Below are 21,464 nucleotides of genomic sequence, written 5' to 3' on the forward strand. Positions count from 1 at the left end.
GCGTTTGTTAAGTGATTTTTCAAGGTCTCCCTCTGGAGAAGAATCAATGTCAGATGATGTTCTATCTTTTTTGCGTTCAAGTTTTTGTATGTCGTTTTGGTATTTATTGATATTATCACGGATGGTCCTTGAGAGATTAGATTTTAATGCGTTTTTCTCACCTTCTGATAAAGGCAGTTTATCCATAATATCGTTGAGGTCACTTAAGAAACAATCCGTTGCACTGCTCGTTAATGGATCCTTTATGTGTTTGGAAGCCAGGACTTTTAATCTCTGTTTTAATTCTTTCTTTTTCTCACTACTTATAGGTGCTTCGTCAATGCCTTTATAAATATCTTCTAACATATTATTTCGAGTGCGAGTAAAAATCTTGCTTCGTGTAGACCCTTTGTTAAACATGTCTTCATTCGAATCTCTGTCTAGAGACCGATCATCTGCGGATGTTCTTTCTTTTCTACGTTTGTCAGGGGATTTCCCAAAATCTCTGTCTAGAGACCAATCATCTGCGGATGTTCGCTCTTTTCTGCGTTTGTTAAGTGATTTTTCAAGGTCTCCCTCTGGAGAAGAATCAATGTCAGATGATGTCCTATCTTTTTTGCTTTCAATTTTTTGTATGTCGTTTTGGTATTTATTGATATTATCACGGATAGTCCTTGAGAGATTAGATTTTAATGCGTTTTTCTCATCTTCTGATAAAGGCAGTTTATCCATAATATCGTTGAGGTCACTTAAGAAACAATCCGTTGCACTGCTCGTTAATGGATCCTTTATGTGTTTGGAAGCCAGGACTTTTAATCTCTGTTTTAATTCTTTCTTTTTCTCACTACTTATAGGTGCTTCGTCAATGCCTTTATAAATATCTTCTAACATATTATTTCGAGTGCGAGTAAAAATCTTGCTTCGTGTAGACCCTTTGGTAGACATGTCTTCATTCGAATCTCTGTCTAGAGACCGATCATCTGCGGACGTTCTCTCCTTCTTGCGTCTGTCAGGAGATTTCTCAAAATCTCTGTCTCGATACCGATCAGCTCCTTCTGCGGATGTTCTTTCTTTTCTACGTTTGTCAGACGATTTTTCAAGGTCTCCCTCTAGAGAAGAATCGATTTCAGATGATGTTCTATCTTTTTTGCGTTCAATTTTTCGTATGTCGTTTTGGTATTTATTGATATTATCACGGATAGTCCTTGAGAGATTAGATTTTAATGCGTTTTTCTCATCTTCTGATAAAGGCAGTTTATCCATAATATCGTTGAGGTCACTTAAGAAACAATCCGTTGCACTGCTCGTTAATGGATCCTTTATGTGTTTGGAAGCCAGCAATTTTAATCTCTGTTTTAATTCTTTCTTTTTCTCACTACTTATAGGTGCTTCGTCAATGCCTTTATAAATATCGTCTAAGATATTATTTCGAGTGCGAGTAAAAATCTTGCTTCGTGTAGACCCTTCGTTAAACATCTCTTCATTCGAATCTCTGTCTAGAGACCAATCATCTGCGGATGTTCGCTCTTTTCTGCGTTTGTTAAGTGATTTTTCAAGGTCTCCCTCTGGAGAAGAATCGATTTCAGATGGTGTTCTTTCTTTCCTACGTTTGTCAGACGATTTCCCAAAATCTCTGTCCGAAGAAGAATCAAGTTCTGCGGAAGTTCTTCCTTTTTTGCATTTGTCAGACGATTTTTCGAGATCTCTCTCTAGAGACGAATCAACTTCTTCTATGGATGTTCTTGCCTTTTTTTGTCTGTCTGATTTATCTCTATGACTGTCCTGTCCTGTTTGTGATAATGTGCGTTCCTTGTTTTTTATCTCCACCTTTGATTGATCGCTCGATACATCTGTGTCAGAGTGTCTTTCCTTAATTTCGTTTTGTAAGGCAGTTATGTTTCGATCAACTATGTCTGTTAGTCCATGCTTCATTTTGTCAAGTTCATTCTTTGGCAAATTCAACTCCTCTAGGATATCGTAAATGCCACCTTTGAGTGAATCTTGGATATCTTCAGACAGAGGATCATTAAAACTTTCATTCAACATATTTGCCAGTTTGTTTTTCAATTCAATCTTTTTGTCCATAGGAATAGAAGCTTTATTGATATACTCTTCAAGTCCCCGTAGAATATTTTTGTGTGTGTTGTTTTGTAATTCCTCAAAATTTAGTTTTCCTTTTTGTTTATTATATTGCGGTTCTTTTACACTTTTATTAACCTTTTGGGTCGCTTTATTTTCCTCGTCTATTGGCAACCCAATTTTGTCCTGAATATTATGTTTAATATTGGTGGATTTTTCAAGATCACTTAAGTTATTGCCTTCTATTTTTTTTGCGCGTTCAGCCTCTTCTGGCTTTGTGCCAAAAATGGGTGAACCTTCGATATTTGTTTTCTTCAAACCTTTAATGTTGTCACCGGTCCCGGAGTCGTCCAAATCGCGTAGAAATTTACTTTTTTGCTGATTGTTCAAGGGCAGATAATTTAATATATCAGCTATCCCTTCTCTCAGGGCATTCCCCGATTCAATTGAGTGTTGGTTTAAATTATCGCTATAGATTTTGTGTAGTTTGGCTTTTAATTCTTCTTTTTTCTCAGCGGAAAGGGAAGAATTATCAATAGCTTTCATTATTTCTTCCACAATAATATCTTCAGCGTTTGGTACTGGGCCGTGAGTAGTTTCATATTGCATTACATTCTCTTTCAAATTGATGATGTTTTTTTCGGCAGTTTTCGTTAATTCTGACAACCTTGCTTTCTGATCTAATGGTAAAAGAAGCGCTTCGATAATTTCTTCAATGCCACGTATGAGAGCATCCAAAACGTGCTCAAAAAATGGTTGCTTTAAAATTGCGGACGTCATGTTTAGCAGTTTTTGTTTCAACTCATTCTTCTTATCTTTAGGGATTGTTGTTTGATCAACGGTGTTTTCAAATCCAGCCAAAATATTATCTTTTGTTTGAAGTGCTAGTTTCTTTAAATATACTTTCTGGTCTTTATCACTTAGAACTTTGAGTTTTTCTTCCAGAAAGCTTGCAAGGTCATTCTCTAATGTATTTTTCTCAGTATTATTCATTAGTAGTCCATCTAAGATATCAGCGATGTCATTTTTAATATCCGCTTGGACATCTGGATCCGTTAAATGTTTTTTCGAATTTTTGACAGCCATTTTGTCTACTTTATTTCTTAATTCATTCTTTCTTTCCCCTGGAATAGTTGAGTTTTCTATAGTATTTTCTAGTTCTTCCCAAACCCTTTCTTTTGCTTTAGTTTCTATCTTTCTTATTGCATCCATTAATGTTTTGAGGTCTATTATTTCTAAATTGTTATCTACTACATCTACTAATGGTATTTTGATAATTACCTTATTCTTTTTGGCAATTGGAGCTTCACTTACAAAAGTGTCCAATTTGCCTCTGATATTTTCTCTTACTTCATCTGTCAAAGGCCGAACTAGGTTATCAGTGAGCAGGTCTTCAATTTTATACATTAATAAAATTCTCCGATCATCAGACATGGGTGATTCTTCAATTTGATCGTTTATAGATCTTTTTAATGCAATTTTAATTTCATCTAAATCGTTTCCTAAAGCTGTTTGTTTCTCACATTCTTTTGTTATTGCAGCTGTTATATTTGATTTCAATTTGTGTCTGTCTTCATCTGGGATATTTATTTTATTTATCGTATTACCGATATCAAGTTTAATTTTCTTTTTAACATCTTCAGATATTGGTCTGTATAGACTATTCACTAACATGGTCTTCAAAACTTTTTTCATATTTTCTTTTTTATTTGCGCTGACTGGAAATGTTTCGATGATCTTTCCAACGTCTTGATAAATTAATTCTCCTATTTCAATTTCATCTATTGTTTCAGGTCTTACTGCTGATGGTACTAAACCGTGCCCACTTACAATGTCAGCCAATTTGTCTTTTACAGCATCTAATTTACTTTCTGGGATTGCCGAATTATTAACAATTTTTTCAAGTTCTTTGTTTATTCTATCTTGTATGTCATCGGACATCCGACGGTCAAGATTTTCATTAAGAGCATCTAGCATTTTTTCTAATATTTTGGCCTTTTTTTCTTTTGGCAACGGAGTATCATGAAGAAGTTGTCGGAAATCTTTTATAAGGGCCTCCTTAATGGTACCTGTATCTTTACCCTCAGCAGACATGTCTTCTAAATCCTTGTCAAAAATTAAATTTAAGTTTGCTTTTAAAATATCCAATATATCTTTGGGGATAGTTGGGTCCTTAAAAATTTGCATAACATCATGTTCAATATTATATTTAACTTCTTCCGTAAGTGGGCGATACAATATACTTCCTATTTTTTGCTTCATCTTCCTTCTCATTAAATCATTTTGCTTCGAACTGACAGGTAGTTTATCAATAACTTTATTTATATCTTTAGTAATTAAATTATTGTACTTATCCATCGTAATATCCTTCATTGACGTACCTCCCAAACTTTTGATTAACACATCCATTGTTTTATTTTTTAGTATCCTTTTATCTTCTTTGCTTATTGGAGAATTCTCAATAGCATAATACATATCCGTTTTTATTTTACCCGTTGCATCGGGAATGGGTTCACCTACACTATCGTCTAATTTTGCCTTAAGTAACATTTTTAATGGATCTTTTTTGTCTTCGGGAATCGAAGTATCATCAATCATGTCTACAACCTCATCTTTGATGGTATCTTTAACATCTTCCGTTAACACTTTAGGAGGTTGCTGATTTTCTAACGTTTTTATTAGTTTTTTTCTTAAGCGTCTAGCTTTGTCCTCTGGCAAGGTATCCTTCAAAATGTCTAAGACATCATCTACAATTGCATCTCTTTGCTCATCTGACAGTGTTGTGTCTAAGTTTTTATCTATCACAGGTTTTATCCCCGTTTTTAAATGACTCTTCACGTCCCTACTGACTGGAGATGTTTCGATTGCGTTATTGACATTCCTAGAGAGTTTATTTTTGATCTTTCCAATATCTTGTTTCGGAACAGATAAAGCGTCATCAAAATCTTTAGAAATAGATTCACGCACTTTTTCTTTTAAATCTTTTTTCTTAGCTTCAGGTATTGATAGATCGCTGACGACATCAACGACGTCTTCTTTAACAGTTTCCTTGGCTTCGATCGACAATCTACGGTCTTCGTTTTCTGCGAGTATATCTTGTAAATTGTTTTTCAAGTCTTTCTTTTATCAGCGTTTATAGGAGATTTGTCAATAACGTCACCGACATCTAATTCGACTTTACTTTGTATATCACCGACATATGTTCGTACTGGCGTGAATATATTTAAAACTTTACAGATCGCAAACGATAGTAAGTCTTTTAAATAATGTACAATACCCCTGTCCTTACAAATTGGTGATCGTTCAACAACTTCACAAACTTCATCAGTTATGGTATCGTGAATGTCTTCAGGCAAAGGCTTTTTAATATTTTCACCAACTGATCTCTTGACTTTCTTGATTAAATTTTTCTTTTCTTCCCTAGATATTGGAAGATCGTCTAGTTCACCTTTTACTAGTTTTGCAACTAATTCTTTAATGTCGCCTTTAGTTCTGTTCATTGCTGCACATGATTTGTCAAAATCTTTTAAAAACGCAGTGCTTATTTTAGACTTGAGTAAAAGGCGGCTTTCTAGAGGAAACTCGATACGACTTAAAAGCTGATCCATATCCCCTAATATTGCTTCCTTGACATCTTCTTGAAGATCTTCAGCATCAACAAGAGTCATGTCTAAGTTATTTTCTATGATGTACTCAACCTTTTTCTTAAGTTCGTCCCTTTTATCGTCCGAAATTTGGGCATCATCAATAACGTGGTATATATCATCTATCATCAATTTCTTTGCCTGGTTCGTGTAGAATGTATTTGATGGCCATAATTGGAGTTTTTTCATGAGTTCTTCAATGTGTTTACTTCCAACAGCGGGGTCTAAGATAATATTAGCTTCAACAAGACAATTATTAATATCGTCTTCTAAAGTAGCACTACCCTGCGCTTTGCCTTCTTTGATTTTTTTAGCTAAGTCTCGAGCAAGTTTTTCTAAATTGTGTGGAGTTAATTCATCTATATCAGGTAATTTATTTAACCAATCCATTAATATTTGATGAAGTTCATCGTCATTTAAATTTTCCAAGTTTTTCATTTGCGCAGTACCTTCTAATTCCTCAAGTAAATCATCCATTAATTCATCTTTTGTGTCGTCCGGAAGGTCTATCGGTCCTATTAGTTTACCAACTTCTGATTTTATTTGCTTATCAGCATCTTCGCCTGATTCTTCAGCTTTAATTTTATTTAACCTTCTAGCTAACTCTTCAATTGATTTCCTATCGCCTTTCACCGGGTCAATACTGCTTCTTGCAGCGACTACATCGTTCAACCAATCATCGATATTGTCTTCAAAGTCATCTGATAAATCGTTCCTATCTTCTGGTGGGCCTATATGTCTCGGTAAAGCTACTATTGCAGTAGCTAACTTATTTGCTAATTGTTTTAATGTTTTGTCGTCTATGATTTCTAAAGGTAAGTCGTTTAGCAATGGAATAATTTGATCTTTGAGAATTACTCTGTATTCGCCATCATCTTCCGGCCTTTCCTGAGTGAGGGGCTTCAATTTGTTGACGAAATTTTCAACGACTTCGTCCTCATCTGGTTCTTCTTCATCCTCTTGATAACTAAGATCACGAACAAATCTTGTTATAACGTCCCTCAACCTGTCAGGTTTCCTTGGCACTTTTAGAATTCGTTTCACCAATTTATCAGCTAGATCTTTCCTGAATGACGTTTCATCATCTTTATCTTTACCAGGGCACCACATAGGCAAATCATCAACGAAATCTCTAAGTTCATTTTCAGCATTTTCATCGTACTTCTTATCATCAGGCAAGCTTTTGACTGACTTTTTGATATCTCTAATCATCTTCTCTCTTTTCTTTTTAGTTTCTTGAGACTCTATGCCATGGACAGGTACCTCTTTGAGCCATAGGGATATTTCTTCATCTATTCTGTTGTAATAGTACATTCTGTCTGCAAGGACGCAGTCACAGGGTGCGGGTTCTTTGAGAATGACGTGTTTGCATTCACACTTGAGTCCCTGTGATGACTTTTCAGCTGTAACCGGGCAGCACTGGCAAGAGGTAGTCTTGCACTGATCGTTCTTACAGTCGCAAGCTGAAGTGCTGGCTGCCACATCGCGAGCCACACAGCCGCATTGGGTGGATTTGGAACAAACACAAAGTTCCGGAACATGACACACCCACTGAGTGGCTCTGAAACGGTAAATAATAGAACCATTAGTTACATGATTAACTAATAAAAACTTTGTATTCAAAAAATAAGTTATAATTGCATTCTTTATTATTACGTCGTCTTTATTGATTACATTTTGTAATTACAGATTGAGTAAATTATGAATAGCTGTACTAATGTTAGCTAGTTATTTCAAAATTAGTTTCTGTTATAACTTATAAAGCATCTACACACACTATACCGATTGTGCGCCATATATTCGTTACTCAAAAATACCAACTTCTAAAGGTTCTATCAATATTTACCTTTAGTTAAGTGGCTACTCACAAGTAAACTAAGTGTAGATAAAAGAGATGAAACTAATGAAGAATATGAAAATATAGAAGAACAACTAGCTAATATTTAAGCTAAAGATATACAAAATGGTCAAACACTTACAGTAGGCATTGAACAACCGCTGAGCGACGTTAAGAATCGCCACAGCACCGACGACGAGCAAGCTGCACAGTGAACAATCATCAACATACTTGTAAACATACGAAAAAACCCTAAACATTAACTAAATCATCTGCCTAGCCTTTTCCCTAGGCTGAGGCCTCATCGACAATGTTAAGGTTAGTCTTAAAACAACTCATCATCCTCTTCCCAACTATGTTGGGGTCGGCTTCCAGTCTAACCGGATTCAGCTGAGTACCAGTGCTTTACAAGAAGCGACTGCCGATCTGACCTCCTCAACCCAGTTACCCGGGCAACCCGATACCCCTTAGACTGGTTAGACTGGTTCCCTTGGTTCGTCTTAAAATAACTGTTAACTTCAAAATTTGAACGTGACAGCTCATAGTAAGCAATTGTTTTAAGAAAACTGAAGTTTATATTGTCGGTGACCTTGGCTTTCTTAAAATCTAGGATGCAGCTAAGTAATAGTATGCCACAAAGCGACTGCATATCTGACCTCCTAAATCCAGATGCCAGTTACAATTTTAACGTTCTTAATTTACACTTATAGATAGTTTTTCTTTATAATATTTAAGATATAAATATCGGTCTTCACTTGTCCTAAATCCTCTTGCTTTTTTATACTTTCTTTAACAGAACTTATTTCTTAACTTTAAACAATGGATTTTAATCAGGTACATAAAACGTGAACATTACGGGTCTTTATAAGTATATTTTTACATTATAAGTACTTACCCGCATCAAGACCTCAAAACATTTGAAAACAACAAGAACAGACTTTAACGAACAAACTAAAACCCTAAATAAAAACCCAAAATAAAGAAAACACGCCTAGAACCCTCTATTCGCAAAACAAATAAATCAGACGCCTAAAAACTAAACTGAAAAGCTCAGTTGAAAAACTGTACCTAGATAAAAAGCTAGTAAAAAATAAAATAAAAAATCTAATCCTAAAAAATCTTCTTTGAAGAACAAAACATCTGTAAACGAAAGTTTACTAAAAAAAACAAGACAAAAATAACGAAAATATACGAAATCAGGAAGAAACGCCTGCGACATTTGTCTAAGCAACTTACAAATATATGTTTAGTGTAGTGTGGGCTTATGATTGTGTGGAAAAATATCTAAAACAATAGTTACCTTGGTCTTCAGAATCGCACAACTGTGAACAACGAAAAAACACGCATTAGAATCATAGAATAGTAGATAGATCGGCAATATAATTTTAGTTAAGTCCAAGTAAAAAAATATGTATTTCAAAGTTAATATCCTCGGAAATTGATGGGTCCCGGCTGTCATTTGAATATCTTTGGCAATCGTAACGTAGTCAGAATCAAGAGTGCGCGTTTGAGAAGTTTGTAAAATAAGAAGCTTGGGACGCATACTTCCAGCATGTTTTTCTAATTAAAAATTCTCATACTTTCTCTGTACGAGAAGAGGTTGATAGGAATAGGCAGCAGTTTGATGACGTGAACAATGCACTCTCCTTAGTTACGCACTGGTTTACAGCAAATAATTTAGTTCTTAATGCTAAAAAAACCAAATGTGTTAAGTTCACTTTGCCTAATGTAAAAGACTTAGGACCTAAGATAATCCTAAATAATGAAGTTCTTGAAACTGTGAAGTCAACAGTGTTTCTGGGAATAACAGTTGATGCAAAGCTACAGTGGGGCTCACATATATCTAGCCTCGCGGGTAGACTTAGTTCTGCTGCCTACGCCGTCAGAAAAGTAAGACAATTCACTGACGTAGACACAGCTCGACTAGTCTATTTTAGTTATTTTCATTGCGTTATGTCCTACGGTATTCTACTGTGGGGCAAAGCTGCAGATATAGAAAACATTTTCGTATTACAGAAACGAGCTGTTCGTGCAATATATAAGTTAGGTAGCAAGCATTCCTTAAGGGAACTTTTAAAGAAATAGGTATCCTTACTGTGGCATCGCAATTCATCCTTGCTAACATATTATACATTAGGCAGAATATTCATCACTACACCAAGAAAAGTGATGTCCACAGTATCAACACTAGGAACAAGCATAAACTGTGCGTACCCATTCACAGGCTTCACAAGGTACATGGAACATTTATGGGGCTTGGTATTCGATTTTATAATAAACTTCCTCAGTCGTTTTTAGAATTGCCTTTTGATAAATTTAAAGTGCAGGTCAAATCTATTCTGTCGAAGAAAGCTTATTATACAGTTAATGACTACATAAACGATAAAATAGTTGGTCCTCATGTTAAACACTGGACAGCTTCAAAAGTTATCATTATGAGTTGATGTGATTTATATTATTTTATACGTGACATTTTTATTTTTATGTATACTGACTAATTACCATCATCGTTCTGTTTTACGATGAGTTGTTCCTTAATTTTGTAAATGGTCTACTAGCGACTGCGAATCTATTAGTATTAACTGTTTTCTTGTCGTGTAGCTGCAAGTCGTCATGCTCCCTTTGACGGTATTGCTTGCGGTAGCGTCGGTGGTCGGGTTGCCTCCCTCCCTCAAAATGTGCGAGGGGCGATGGCTGATCCTCGCGTTATGCTCGTGAACGGGTGCTGCTTGTGGTACCAGGTCGTCTTGCTGACTACATATTTGTACACCCGTAATATACCTAATGTATATGATTTTGGTTTGAACGGTAGTCCTAGTTCACCGTTTTCATTGTTTATGTTGTTATTTTATTTTTATTTTAATTTTTCATAAAACTGTTTGACATGTCGGTGGGTGCACCCTAAACTATATCTATCTTCACTGAATGGAGGCTTTATATTTTTATATTTTTCACTCTTTTTTTAATAGATTTCTTTTGTAACTGCTTGAGTAATAGGTATGGGTAAGGTGTGTACTAGCCAACATGATTAACTATTTGAATTGATTTTATATACAAATTTATGTACACAATGTTGTATAGTGATATTTAAATATTTGTATACGGTTCTTCAAACCATACAGACAGAATTGTGTTGCTGGGAGTTTGTTCCACCACTTCTTCTTCCCAGCAAAACACATAGGAAGTGGTGAAGGGCGGGCGTTTTGGGGCTGTCTTTTGTATTGACGTTCGAAAAGTGCTGATTTTCAGCCTACTTTGAATAAATGACTTTTGATTTGATTTGATTTGATTTGATTTGAGGCTGCAGCCTAGCAATGGAACGGTAAAAGGGCTGATGATGTAAGGACTTACCATCGAGTCACTGATCCGGTCACTATGGGCTGGACATACTTTCTTGTGCTGGTTATACCGACTCCTAAGCTTCGGGCATACTTGGAATACCTAAAAATATTAATAGCACCGTTTTATTTTGAAAAAGATATATAATGGTGATAATTTTTTATGCTAGTCAGCCAGGGATTTCACCCGCATACAGTGAGAACTGCTATGCACACCATGATAAAAATAAAATATTGGAAAGTTGAAGACTTGGTAGAACACAATCTCAGGAACTATAGGGCCGATTTGAAAAGTTCTTTCAGTGTCAGATAACCCATTTATCACGGCAAACAATAGTCTACTATTTATCCGGCTGCGTAAAAAGAAACTAGTAATATGTTTAAGATACTCACAACAGGCCGTTCACTATAAATCTCTCTAATCGTGCTCCGAATATATCTTGACACATCAACCAGGCTCATATCTCGGAAGGACCTATTAGGACCATCTACCCTCATAGGACGAGCAGACCTAGTAGGTCGGTCAGCGCGACTAATTCTCTCTGTCATGATAGTTGGTGATGGACTCCGGGATGGGCCACGTTCAGATCGAGCGTAACTCGATTTACCAGCTTTTAAATAATCGTAACTCGTGTTGAACGGATTATCCTTGTATCTTGAATCCCTAGAATAATACAGACGGTAAAAAAATAAGAATTCTACTTTAGAAACACGGAATGCGAGGTGTTTGGATGTTCTGACAAAGGTCGCATGTAGAAGCTGGACACAGACATCTTCAACCATCATTTTGATCATAAATGGCAGGTCTATGTTCAGCAGTAGAACTCTTATGGCTGAGATAAACTTGTATTTTATAAGACCCAGAATTCACCAAAGCGACGCGGGGAAGAAGAACTTTTAAAACAATCATTGGAATTTCTCCGCTATCTGGAGACAACTGTATGGGTGGAGACGAGATGCTTGAATAAACCCAGCAAAAACCTACCTATACATAGCAGTCTCATTTTCAATTTTTACACCATCTTCAAATTATTAGGACGTACATGAAAAAAAATGAATTCCAGAAAACTAAAAGAACTCGATACCAAACACAACTTACCTGGTATACCTACTCTCACTAACAGGAGAATAGAGCTTGAAGTTCCTCGCTTTCCCCCTATACCCCAACTGTACAGTGCTATAAGTCCTATTATCGGAATCCTGGTTCCTCGTATATGTCTGCTGGTGCTTGGAGACCTTGTACAGGTCATCAGTGTCTGATGACTTCTGTTTATGCAAGGAACGCATGCTCCTGGTCGGCCGAGGGACTTTAGCTGGAAGAAGAAATGTGATGGAGAAGTATTTTAGAAGCTAGTATGATTAAATAATGGAGTCTAGACTGATTGTCGGTCTTTGAGGTGATCTACCAACTGCCTAGGATATAATAATACTATAGTGCGCAAGGATTTCATCAGGCCAGGACGGCAATCCAACACGACCGGAGAGAGATCAGGCGCAGGACCGACATGAACTTGCTCTACGATACACGGGTGTATTAATCACCAACTTCAAGACTCCGGGCTGCTTTGCGAAAGTTCATTAAAACCCACAAAGCGCTTTCGACCCGATCGACCAAAGGGGCAAACGTATAAAAAAATGGTAAATAAAACCAACAAACCATTCTTAGACTGTGTATACTTGATGATCCTCTCAATGATGTCCGAGGAGACGGACCCGACGGGAGACACGCTTGGATACTTCCTCAAGGAGTCCACAAAGGCCTCCGTACCCTTGCTGACTCTGCTACGGTGGAAACCTGAGGTATGGTGACATAATGTGCATATTTACCACTTATATTGAAAACTAGCTTCATAATCATGGACTAAGGAAAGATGTGTGGAGATGCCATAATGCAGGTAGATCAGGCGCCATCTTCTAGGCTGGGCACTTGCGGTAGACATGACCAAAAGGATCAGTTACAGGTGAACTAAAGAGACTTCTCTGGGGTTGACATCTGTCAACGATTTTTGGTACTACAAAAAATTCAAAGAAGGCTAAAGTATAAGGGAGAAGACAGTAACGGTCCTCGTCCCCCAAACACCTGCATTTTGGATCGCTACTTTCTTAGGAAATTGACCGTTATGGTGTAGTAACTATTACAGTAATCTGTGGTTATGACTCCTCCGCTAGTCTCTTTGTTCTCCACGGTCATAAACATAGGCTCCTTTTTTTCAGCTACATGAACCAATTTTCTCCTGACGCAAGCAAAGGTGGAAGTAATCTTACCCCGATCAGACCATGTCTGACTCCCCGCGTAATGACGCCCTCGTGTCGTCACCGGCGAGGTTCGGTAGTGCATGCTGCCGCGTCCTCCGACTTCGAAGTTACCCTGACCTGCAAGTGTTGAAGACGAAGACTTTCGACATTTCTTACGGGAAAAGGTAAGGCTAGCGACAAAAATACTTCATAACATGTAATGAACACAAGATTATTAACGGCCAGTTTCTTCATCAAAAGTTAAGTCATGTCTAAAGTAAAAGTAACAGTCAAATTCGTTTTTTCAAGGCTAAAGTGACAGCAAAACTAATAGAAAAAGCGAATTTGACCGTTACTTTTACTTTAGACATTACTTTGATTTTCACTTTTGATGAAGAAATTGGCTGTAAAAAGAACGATTTCACATCCAAACCAAATGTTTTACAACAGCTTTTATTCCCCGATTTCACCTACGTTCAATGCCTAACTAAATATCTATGTTCTAATCTAGCTTTAGAACAGTGAACAATCAAATCGGTTCAAAGTAAAGAAATAGGTTGGAAAAAGTTCCAAATTCGTGGTATACTTACCGCGGCAAATGACTCTCCTCTGCGGTGGGAATTCTGACACCATATCTGGCGGTGACGTCGGCGTTACCATGCAATGTGACGTCTGAAATCAACACATAACCTATAGCGGTCTCCTGCTATTTCACCCGCCTCCCGTGGAACTACTGCCCGTACCGGGATAAAATATACCCTATGTCACTCGGTAAGAGTCACATTTAGCCTCGTCGGCTATATCTAGACCTTGATTTTCAGCACAATACCTCTCCTGGTGAAATAGAGACGTCATGGAAGATGGGTCGCTTTCCAACAGTGAAAGAATTTTTCAAATCGGTTCAGTAGCTTCGGAGCATTCAGAGTACAATCATACAAACAAAACCAAATTCCTCTTTATATCGGGTGTGTCGTACCTAATCACATTAATTCTATCACATATACTTTATGATATTCTATGGCGAATTGTAAAAAAAATATCTAATCCATTCAGTGGTTTGGCCACAGGAGTCATTTTTCGTTTTCATAATTTACAACATCTTGCACATTTTTATTCTATTTACTTTCTTAAAAAAAAAAAAATATTTTTAACATATATTTACCAGTATATTAATTTAATGTGATTAGGTACGACACACCCGATACATTACTCTAGAAGTATATAATGTAGATTGACTTACCTTATAGCTGCTAGCGTATCGGCCATCACAAATCTGCGCGCCTGTAGTTTTCTGACTAGTATGAGTATTATTTTGTCTGTCCGCAGTAAGATTCTGTCTCTCTGTAGTAAGATTCTGTACGTAGTATTGGTTCTGTTCAGTGCTGGTCTCCACAGAAGACCGCTGGTTAATATCAGGTAATGTCGTACTGCCAAATTCTAAAACACATATTGTATATTAGAAAGATACCTACAGAGTAAAGTTTAGAACTAATTACAATGTCCCACAAAACTGTAAAACCAGTTTCTCAAAGCTCGATTAAAATTAAAGCTTCATTAAATCTATTGCTGTTTTTTTTTTTATCTTGTTGACAAAGAAAGAGTCAGAAATAGATTTAAAGAAGCTTTAACTTTAATGGAGCTTTGTGCAACTGACAGTAAGTATATAACGTTAATGGCGTTCGAACAGAGAAGCCAGGGTAACTGTTCTGCCTAAGGATGATCAGCTAGATGCAGAGGACAGTTATATGTACCTAGTACAGACACAGGCGCACTCTCTATTCCCTCACTCTCATAGCACGATGGGACGGCAATCCTACTCCACCAGAGAGAGATCAGTTGGTGCAGGATTCCCGGATCAGAAAGCATAGCAGTTAAGCTATTCGAATGGACTAAAACCTCAAAAGACATCTGCTTAACAATTTTCCTAACCATATTGAGTTTGGCTTCCAGAAAACCAGCTAAGTACCAGTGTGCCACATGTAGCGACTGCCTATCTGATCTCCTCAACCCAGTTACCCAACATCCCCTGGTAAGACCGCCTCAAGACCAAAAGACTCACGCATTCTAGGTGTTCTAGGTGATCTTCTCCTGTCAGAATGCTGTCTCTGGTTCTGGTTCATCACCGTCAGGGTGATGCCAGAGTTGTCCAAACCCTGGACTATCGCCACCATTCCTTCTCCGCTACCTTCCATGACGCTTTCTAGTGCACCGGGAGGGGTATGTGCTGAAAACCAAGGGCTTATTGTAACAGTGCCGAACTGACAGGGACTCCTGGAGGACGGGACCTCGCCAGGGAAGTATGGAAGGCTAGACAAGTGCGGAATGACCTAAGCCTTAGTTTTTTTTATAAATTTACCTAATTTTTTTTACATTCTAAATCTAGTTTTTTTTTTCTTGTACACGTCCTATTTTACGTAACAAGATAAAGGCTGGAGTGGGTAAAATTTGGTACTTAACTAAAAATATATGCTGTTAACCGCGCGAGGGGACTACTTTAAGCATCCGGAAAATAAGTTGTGTTATGTGTACTTTGTCCTTCGCGACTATGTTATTTAATTGGTTTTTGCATGGAGCTGAGATAGGTAGTTACTTTTGTAGTTAGAATGTAAGTGAGGATTTGTGCTTACTGTCATTTTAAGAAATCTGAGTAGAGAATAACACAGGTCAGGCCTGTAGCAGCCCTGCCAGTCTTCGCAGAAAGGTGTGGGCCTGGAACAACATCATGCATCAGGTAGGTCATCAGCCAAAATCGTCACTTTAGAACTGCTCCCATAAGACGACCCACTGACCCAGCTCTTAGAATTATGTCATCAGGGAGTTCCTTAGAGGTTCCGGGAGTCAATCAGAAGGTGTGGCAACCAGTCTTACCAAGAGGAGGGGGGTTGAGGAGTTCAGATAGGCAGTCGCTCCATGTGGAACACTGGTACATGGAGCAACCCAGCATAGTTGAGAAAAAGCTAGTTGGATAGTCCACGAGAAATTATCGAATGTCTACCAACTGTCATATTTTTTATATATCCGACATTACATTTACAAAAAAATACTTACATTATAAAATATCCAATGATTTAAACATAAAATGGCGGGAAAATATATAGAAAAAATACACACAATTTCGCATAAAAAAATAAAAAAATTACAATTTAGAATTTTTGCAGCACCTACGTCATGCTGACGTGGACCGTTTGAATCTTTAAAATCTTCTAAAAATAACTTGTTACGAAAGAACTTAAGAAAGAGGTATTAAAACATTTTCCCACAAAAAAGGTTTAACTTGCTTTTCTCCCCGAATTACAAACTTCCCGAGGAACCAGTTTCTACAAACGTGGAGGAGTAGCTTATGTATACCCTTTCTCATGTTCTCTAAAATACCTCTCTATGTACCGAATTTCATCGGTTCCTTTGTATGGACGTGAAAGTCTAACAAACAGTCATTTAGAGTTAGCTACTCTTGCACTTCTACTGGAGACCAAAGCCTATTCGAGGGCCAAGGCGGCTGTTCTCATTTAAGGAGATCAGCCAGCTGCGCAGTACATTTTATAGTGCAAAAGATGCAAGTGCACACACTATTTCTTCACTCTCATAGCCCGATGGGACGACAATCCGATACCACCGGAGAGAGATTTTACACTTATATCTAATAGAAGTAAGGATTTAAATAAACTTGAAAACTATTTTTTTCTAAATTGAAAGAAACCAAAAGAGACTGTTTTAAAAATTCATGGATACCGCAAACATTAATTTTTAAAACAGACGAATATATAGTAATGACAGAATATAGTAATGACCAGTGACCATGTCATAAATAGTCATAATGTATATACTGGTAAATATATAACATTTCATAAATTTCGTGCGATAAGTACCTACTAATTAACAAAATCGTATCTGCATATAAGTCGTGCTTTCTTGTCCAATTAAACAATCATAATTAAGTATGTAGTGTTATATCAAAATGTCAAGGCTGAGTGTAAAATATCAAAGCACAAAGGCGTAGTGGCCTAGTGGGTAAAACACCAACCTCTCAAGTATGAGCGAGTGGGTTTGATTCCAGCTCAGGCAAGTACCTACTAATGCAACTTTTCTTTGTTGGTATTTACTTTTTGTATTTAACTCTGGACTGATTAGAAGGTGAAGAAAAACGTCTCGAGGAAACCTGAACATTCAAAAGGGCCGCGGTAAAATTCCCCAAGATAAAACCTGTATCAAGTACAACAGTTTCCCTACCGGGGCTGTGGGATTGTTCGCGCGAGTTACCGCGGTCCTGGTATAAACTTAAAAGGCCTACGACGGAACACGACGGTGTTTAGTCAGTAAGAGTCTGACACTCCCTTACCCACAGCGGGAGGGTACATTTGATGATTTTTGACGTCGTAAAAAAAAGTACAACAGTTTCTGTTCACTGAGTCACTTCATCATTCGTGCAAATCAATGATTGATAAATATCTAACTACGATTGTACCGAGATCCGTCGCGGACAAAACCAGAAAGTGTAACGAACTATTTAACTTTCCCTCCAATGTCTATGTATGTTGCATACGTTTATGCATTTGTAATTATAACATCATTACTTTACAAACTATGCTAAGACTTCTCTTATTTAGCAGGAATGTTTGTTGTTAGCGTGATAGACAATTTTGTAATAAGATTAAATTTTCATCGTCTCATTAGTTTTTTCCCCAACTATGTTGGGGTCTGCAGAAAGTCTGACAACCAGTCGACAGGGGCTATCGCTATCCTGTTAGACTGGAAGCCGACCCCAACTTAGTTGGGAGAAGACTAAGCACATCGGGCCATTTTTTTTAACGCAATCATAGTCTATAATATAATAGAGTATAATAAAGTAGCCCTTTGCTTTATAACCGAAACATTGACCTTGATCGACCGCAGAATAAATTGTTTTAACCAACAAAACTGACCTAAAAAATAAAGAAATATTGCTATTTGGTGCAATAAACTTCAATTACGGTTAATAAAAATCTCAGAATTTCACGCGATTACGAAATCCCAACATGGCGGTTTCGCGCCAAAAGTACACACAACTGTCAGTTTGACAGTTAAAATAATACGTCATTCGTATTTTTTATCGTTATGTATGTCATCATTACCAGCCCTTGTTTCGTCCCACTGTTGGGCTGCGGCCTCCTCTCATACAGAGAAGGAATGAGCGTTAATCACTACGAGCGCGAGCGGTGGATTGGTGATTTCATACTTTAGCCATTGGTGTCAAAATATACTTAGAAAGAACATAAAAGTTATAATAATATCTTCTCCTTTCTGCCTTGTTTCGACTTTTAATTGTGGTCGGATTTTGACTAATTTCTGATCGCACAAGGAAACTAATTTGACTAGAGCTGTACCTACCTACTAATTTAAAAACCCGTCTTCGATACAATCCTGTTTTCAAAACCGAAAGTAATACCCAAAACCAGTTTCATTCAAACGACAGAAGTGGTTTATTGACAAAATTATGTCATTGGCACACTCGCGTCAGTTCCGCTGACGACCGTTGAGATTACGACGGTTAGACAATTGAAAACGGTCAGTTTTGTACGTTGGAACTCAATTAGAATGAGTTTTGACCAACAGGATTGCGACCGCTTGTGGCTAAGTAATAGCCAGACGGAGAGATCAATCATAAAGTTAAACAACGCTTTTCGGTCCGCGGATATGTGACCATATAGAATTTAGGTCATAAAAATATCCTCGCTACGTCTTTGGTAACCGTTACGGGTAGTCAGAAGTCAACGAAAGCTGACAACCAGTCTTACCAAGGAGATGATATGGAACTGAAATTGAGGAGGTCACATAGGCAGTCTCTCGTTGAAAAATACTGGTACCTCCTCAGTTGCATAAGTCAAGTATGTCTTGGATACCAATGACTGTGTTTTGTGTGGCACGTTAAACTGTTGAACATCCTTGGCAGTCGTTACGGGTCACTTGGGACTTGGGTACTTGGGAGTCAGAAGCCAGTATAACCAAGGGGTATCGGGTTGCCCGGTAACTGGGTTGAGGAGGTCAGATAGGCAGTCGCTTCTTGTAAAGCACTGGTACTCAGCTGAATCCGGTTAGACTGGAAGCCGACCCCAACATAGTTGGGAAAAGGCTCGGAGGATGATGATGACCAAAAGTTGACACTAGTAACAACCAAGGGATATTGAGTTGCTCGTGTAACTTGTAAAATTGTTTTAAAGCATGTTTATTTTGTGTAAACTGTGGTAAACTAAGTACTATAAGATAATCAGATATAGGTGTATTCAGTACCACTGTGTCACATGGAGCGACTGTCCCCTTAACTTAATTATTGGGGCAACTCAATACCCCTTGGTAAAACTGGTTGTCAGACTTTCTGACTTCTGAATACCCGTAACAACTGCCAAAGATGTTCAAATGACAGCCGGGACCCACTTATGCCTTCCGAAATACGGAGGATCTCGTCATGACATGAGGGTCACCCATCCACTGACTGTTGCTTAACCTTATGATTGATCCGTGCGGCTGTTATTTAAATGATAACCTAAATATCTGCTTAACCCTATATGGAAAACAGCTGTCACCTAAATAACCAAGTTAAGCAACTACTACAAGTTTTTTACAAACTCCTAAAAATAGTATTAACATTGAGATAAGCCCCAAATCTGGCTTTGTAAGTTCGGTTACCAGTAAAACCAGATAACATTATTGTACAAGCCGGTATCATTGTCGCTGATACCGGTCTTTAGAGTAAATAAACATAAACGTTAATAGACGTTATTTTGAATTTGACCGTTGAGTATTTGCGATGTTCAAACAGTTGCTAGTTTTAGAAGAAATATATTAAACTACCTAATCCTCTGCCTTAGTAAGTAACATAATAACGAGAAATCAAAGTTAGTACTCTGAGAGTCCGAAAACACTGAAACGATTTGAAAACATATTTCTCTGTTGGAAAGTTACACTATTCCCAAATAACATAAACTAGCTATAGTATATGACATTTTATTCGCGCATGGGCAGTAGTTCCCACGGGACGCGGGTGAAACCGCGGCTAGTTTATATGAAAGCGTCATAGGTCTAATTAGATAAGTTTTTTACAGGTCATGTACTTATAACTGTTTTATTATTTATTTACTTATAGGTACTTTACCTCATCTTCATATTGACAACTGCACCCAAACTGCATTAAACTCGCGTGCCTTGAAATAATTGCCATGCCTTAAAATATTCATAAAATCCTGTGTAACCAGTAGACGCTTCTAATTATAAATTGTAATAATATTCACGTTTGTATGATATAATAACTACAGGTAATAGTTATCTAATGTTAAATCTATGCTGTAAGTATTACCAATAATTTTCCTCTTTTTTAACCGACTTAAAAAAGGAGGTACTCAACTCAATATAATCTGTAAGTAAGTGTGTATGTGTGAGCGCGATTATTATCTCATGATTGGCTGAACCGATTTTAATGCAGTTTAGCATCATTGTTAGACTTAAAAGATGTTCAATGACAGGTGCAATTCTTCTTCCAGCCGATATCCAAAACAGATTGCTGTACAGCGATCCGAGCAAAGTTCCGTGGCGACAAAAACTTTGGCTAATACTATACTTACCAGCAAAGATATAACTTACTACAAATATAATTGCAGATAATTAGAAACAAGCAGGTATATATTTTAGATCTAACGATATATTTATTATTATCTTGTATGTAAATCATGAATTAATTAGGTATCAGTTGTTTTTAAAACACCGACATTTAAAAATGCTTTTTGCTTCACTTTTTTTTGTGAAGCCGTTTGTCCGGGTTCGAAGCTACTAGGATACGTTTTGTCTGTAGACATGTTTCGGAGTTTCTACTGCATCTGACCTTCACCAGTAACCTGGAAAACCCGTTTCTTTGTCATCTCAATATAAAGCTTTATAAAAGCATTGTACCTAATGCAAAAGCATGAGTTCACATTATATTTAAAAAAACGAGATTCGACCAGTGTGCGTCACTGTTTGTCACACCGCGCATGTATCTCGTGGTGTACTCTTTGTAGCAAACAGTAACACATTGCGCGCGAACATTACTAACATGTCCGCGACACTGCAACCGCCGCGCGAACACATGCTAGCTGTGGACTCGCGATATCAAGTACACATTTTGATGTAATCTTGTAATAAAAAGCTTATTACCTACTCAAGTTTTTTTCGTAACCTTACGTCAGTATAATAAGTGATACATAACATGAGCATAATATAAAGATATTGTGAAGGTTACAAGAAGACAAGGTTGCAAGTTCTCACGATTTACCTAATTGCATCTACCCATTGTGGGAGTGCAACACGACTATTCATAACGTCATTAATAAGTAATGTTAAGTAATC

The 21,464-nt window shown here is 37.3% G+C and overlaps 1 protein-coding gene across 1 annotated transcript; it reads right to left on the reverse strand.

Annotated features, from left to right (window-relative positions):
- Nucleotides 1-19: 19 nt before the first annotated feature.
- LOC110384673 (uncharacterized) lies at nucleotides 20-16,294 on the reverse strand. The gene is made up of 14 exons (XM_064041926.1): nucleotides 16,161-16,294; nucleotides 15,740-15,821; nucleotides 15,172-15,336; nucleotides 14,353-14,549; nucleotides 13,703-13,784; nucleotides 13,017-13,250; nucleotides 12,535-12,672; nucleotides 11,977-12,190; nucleotides 11,271-11,541; nucleotides 10,891-10,980; nucleotides 8,840-8,861; nucleotides 5,336-7,021; nucleotides 162-5,141; nucleotides 20-30 (listed from the first exon to the last, which is right to left on the reverse strand). Exons 3-14 carry the CDS (start codon nucleotides 15,302-15,304, stop codon nucleotides 20-22), a joined length of 8,058 nt encoding a protein of 2,685 aa, XP_063897996.1. The 5' UTR covers nucleotides 15,305-15,336; nucleotides 15,740-15,821; nucleotides 16,161-16,294.
- Between the last annotated feature and the right edge of the window lie 5,170 nt (nucleotides 16,295-21,464).

Source organism: Helicoverpa armigera, chromosome 27 (genome assembly GCF_030705265.1).
Source record: "Helicoverpa armigera isolate CAAS_96S chromosome 27, ASM3070526v1, whole genome shotgun sequence".
Taxonomy (NCBI): Eukaryota; Metazoa; Arthropoda; class Insecta; order Lepidoptera; family Noctuidae; genus Helicoverpa; species Helicoverpa armigera.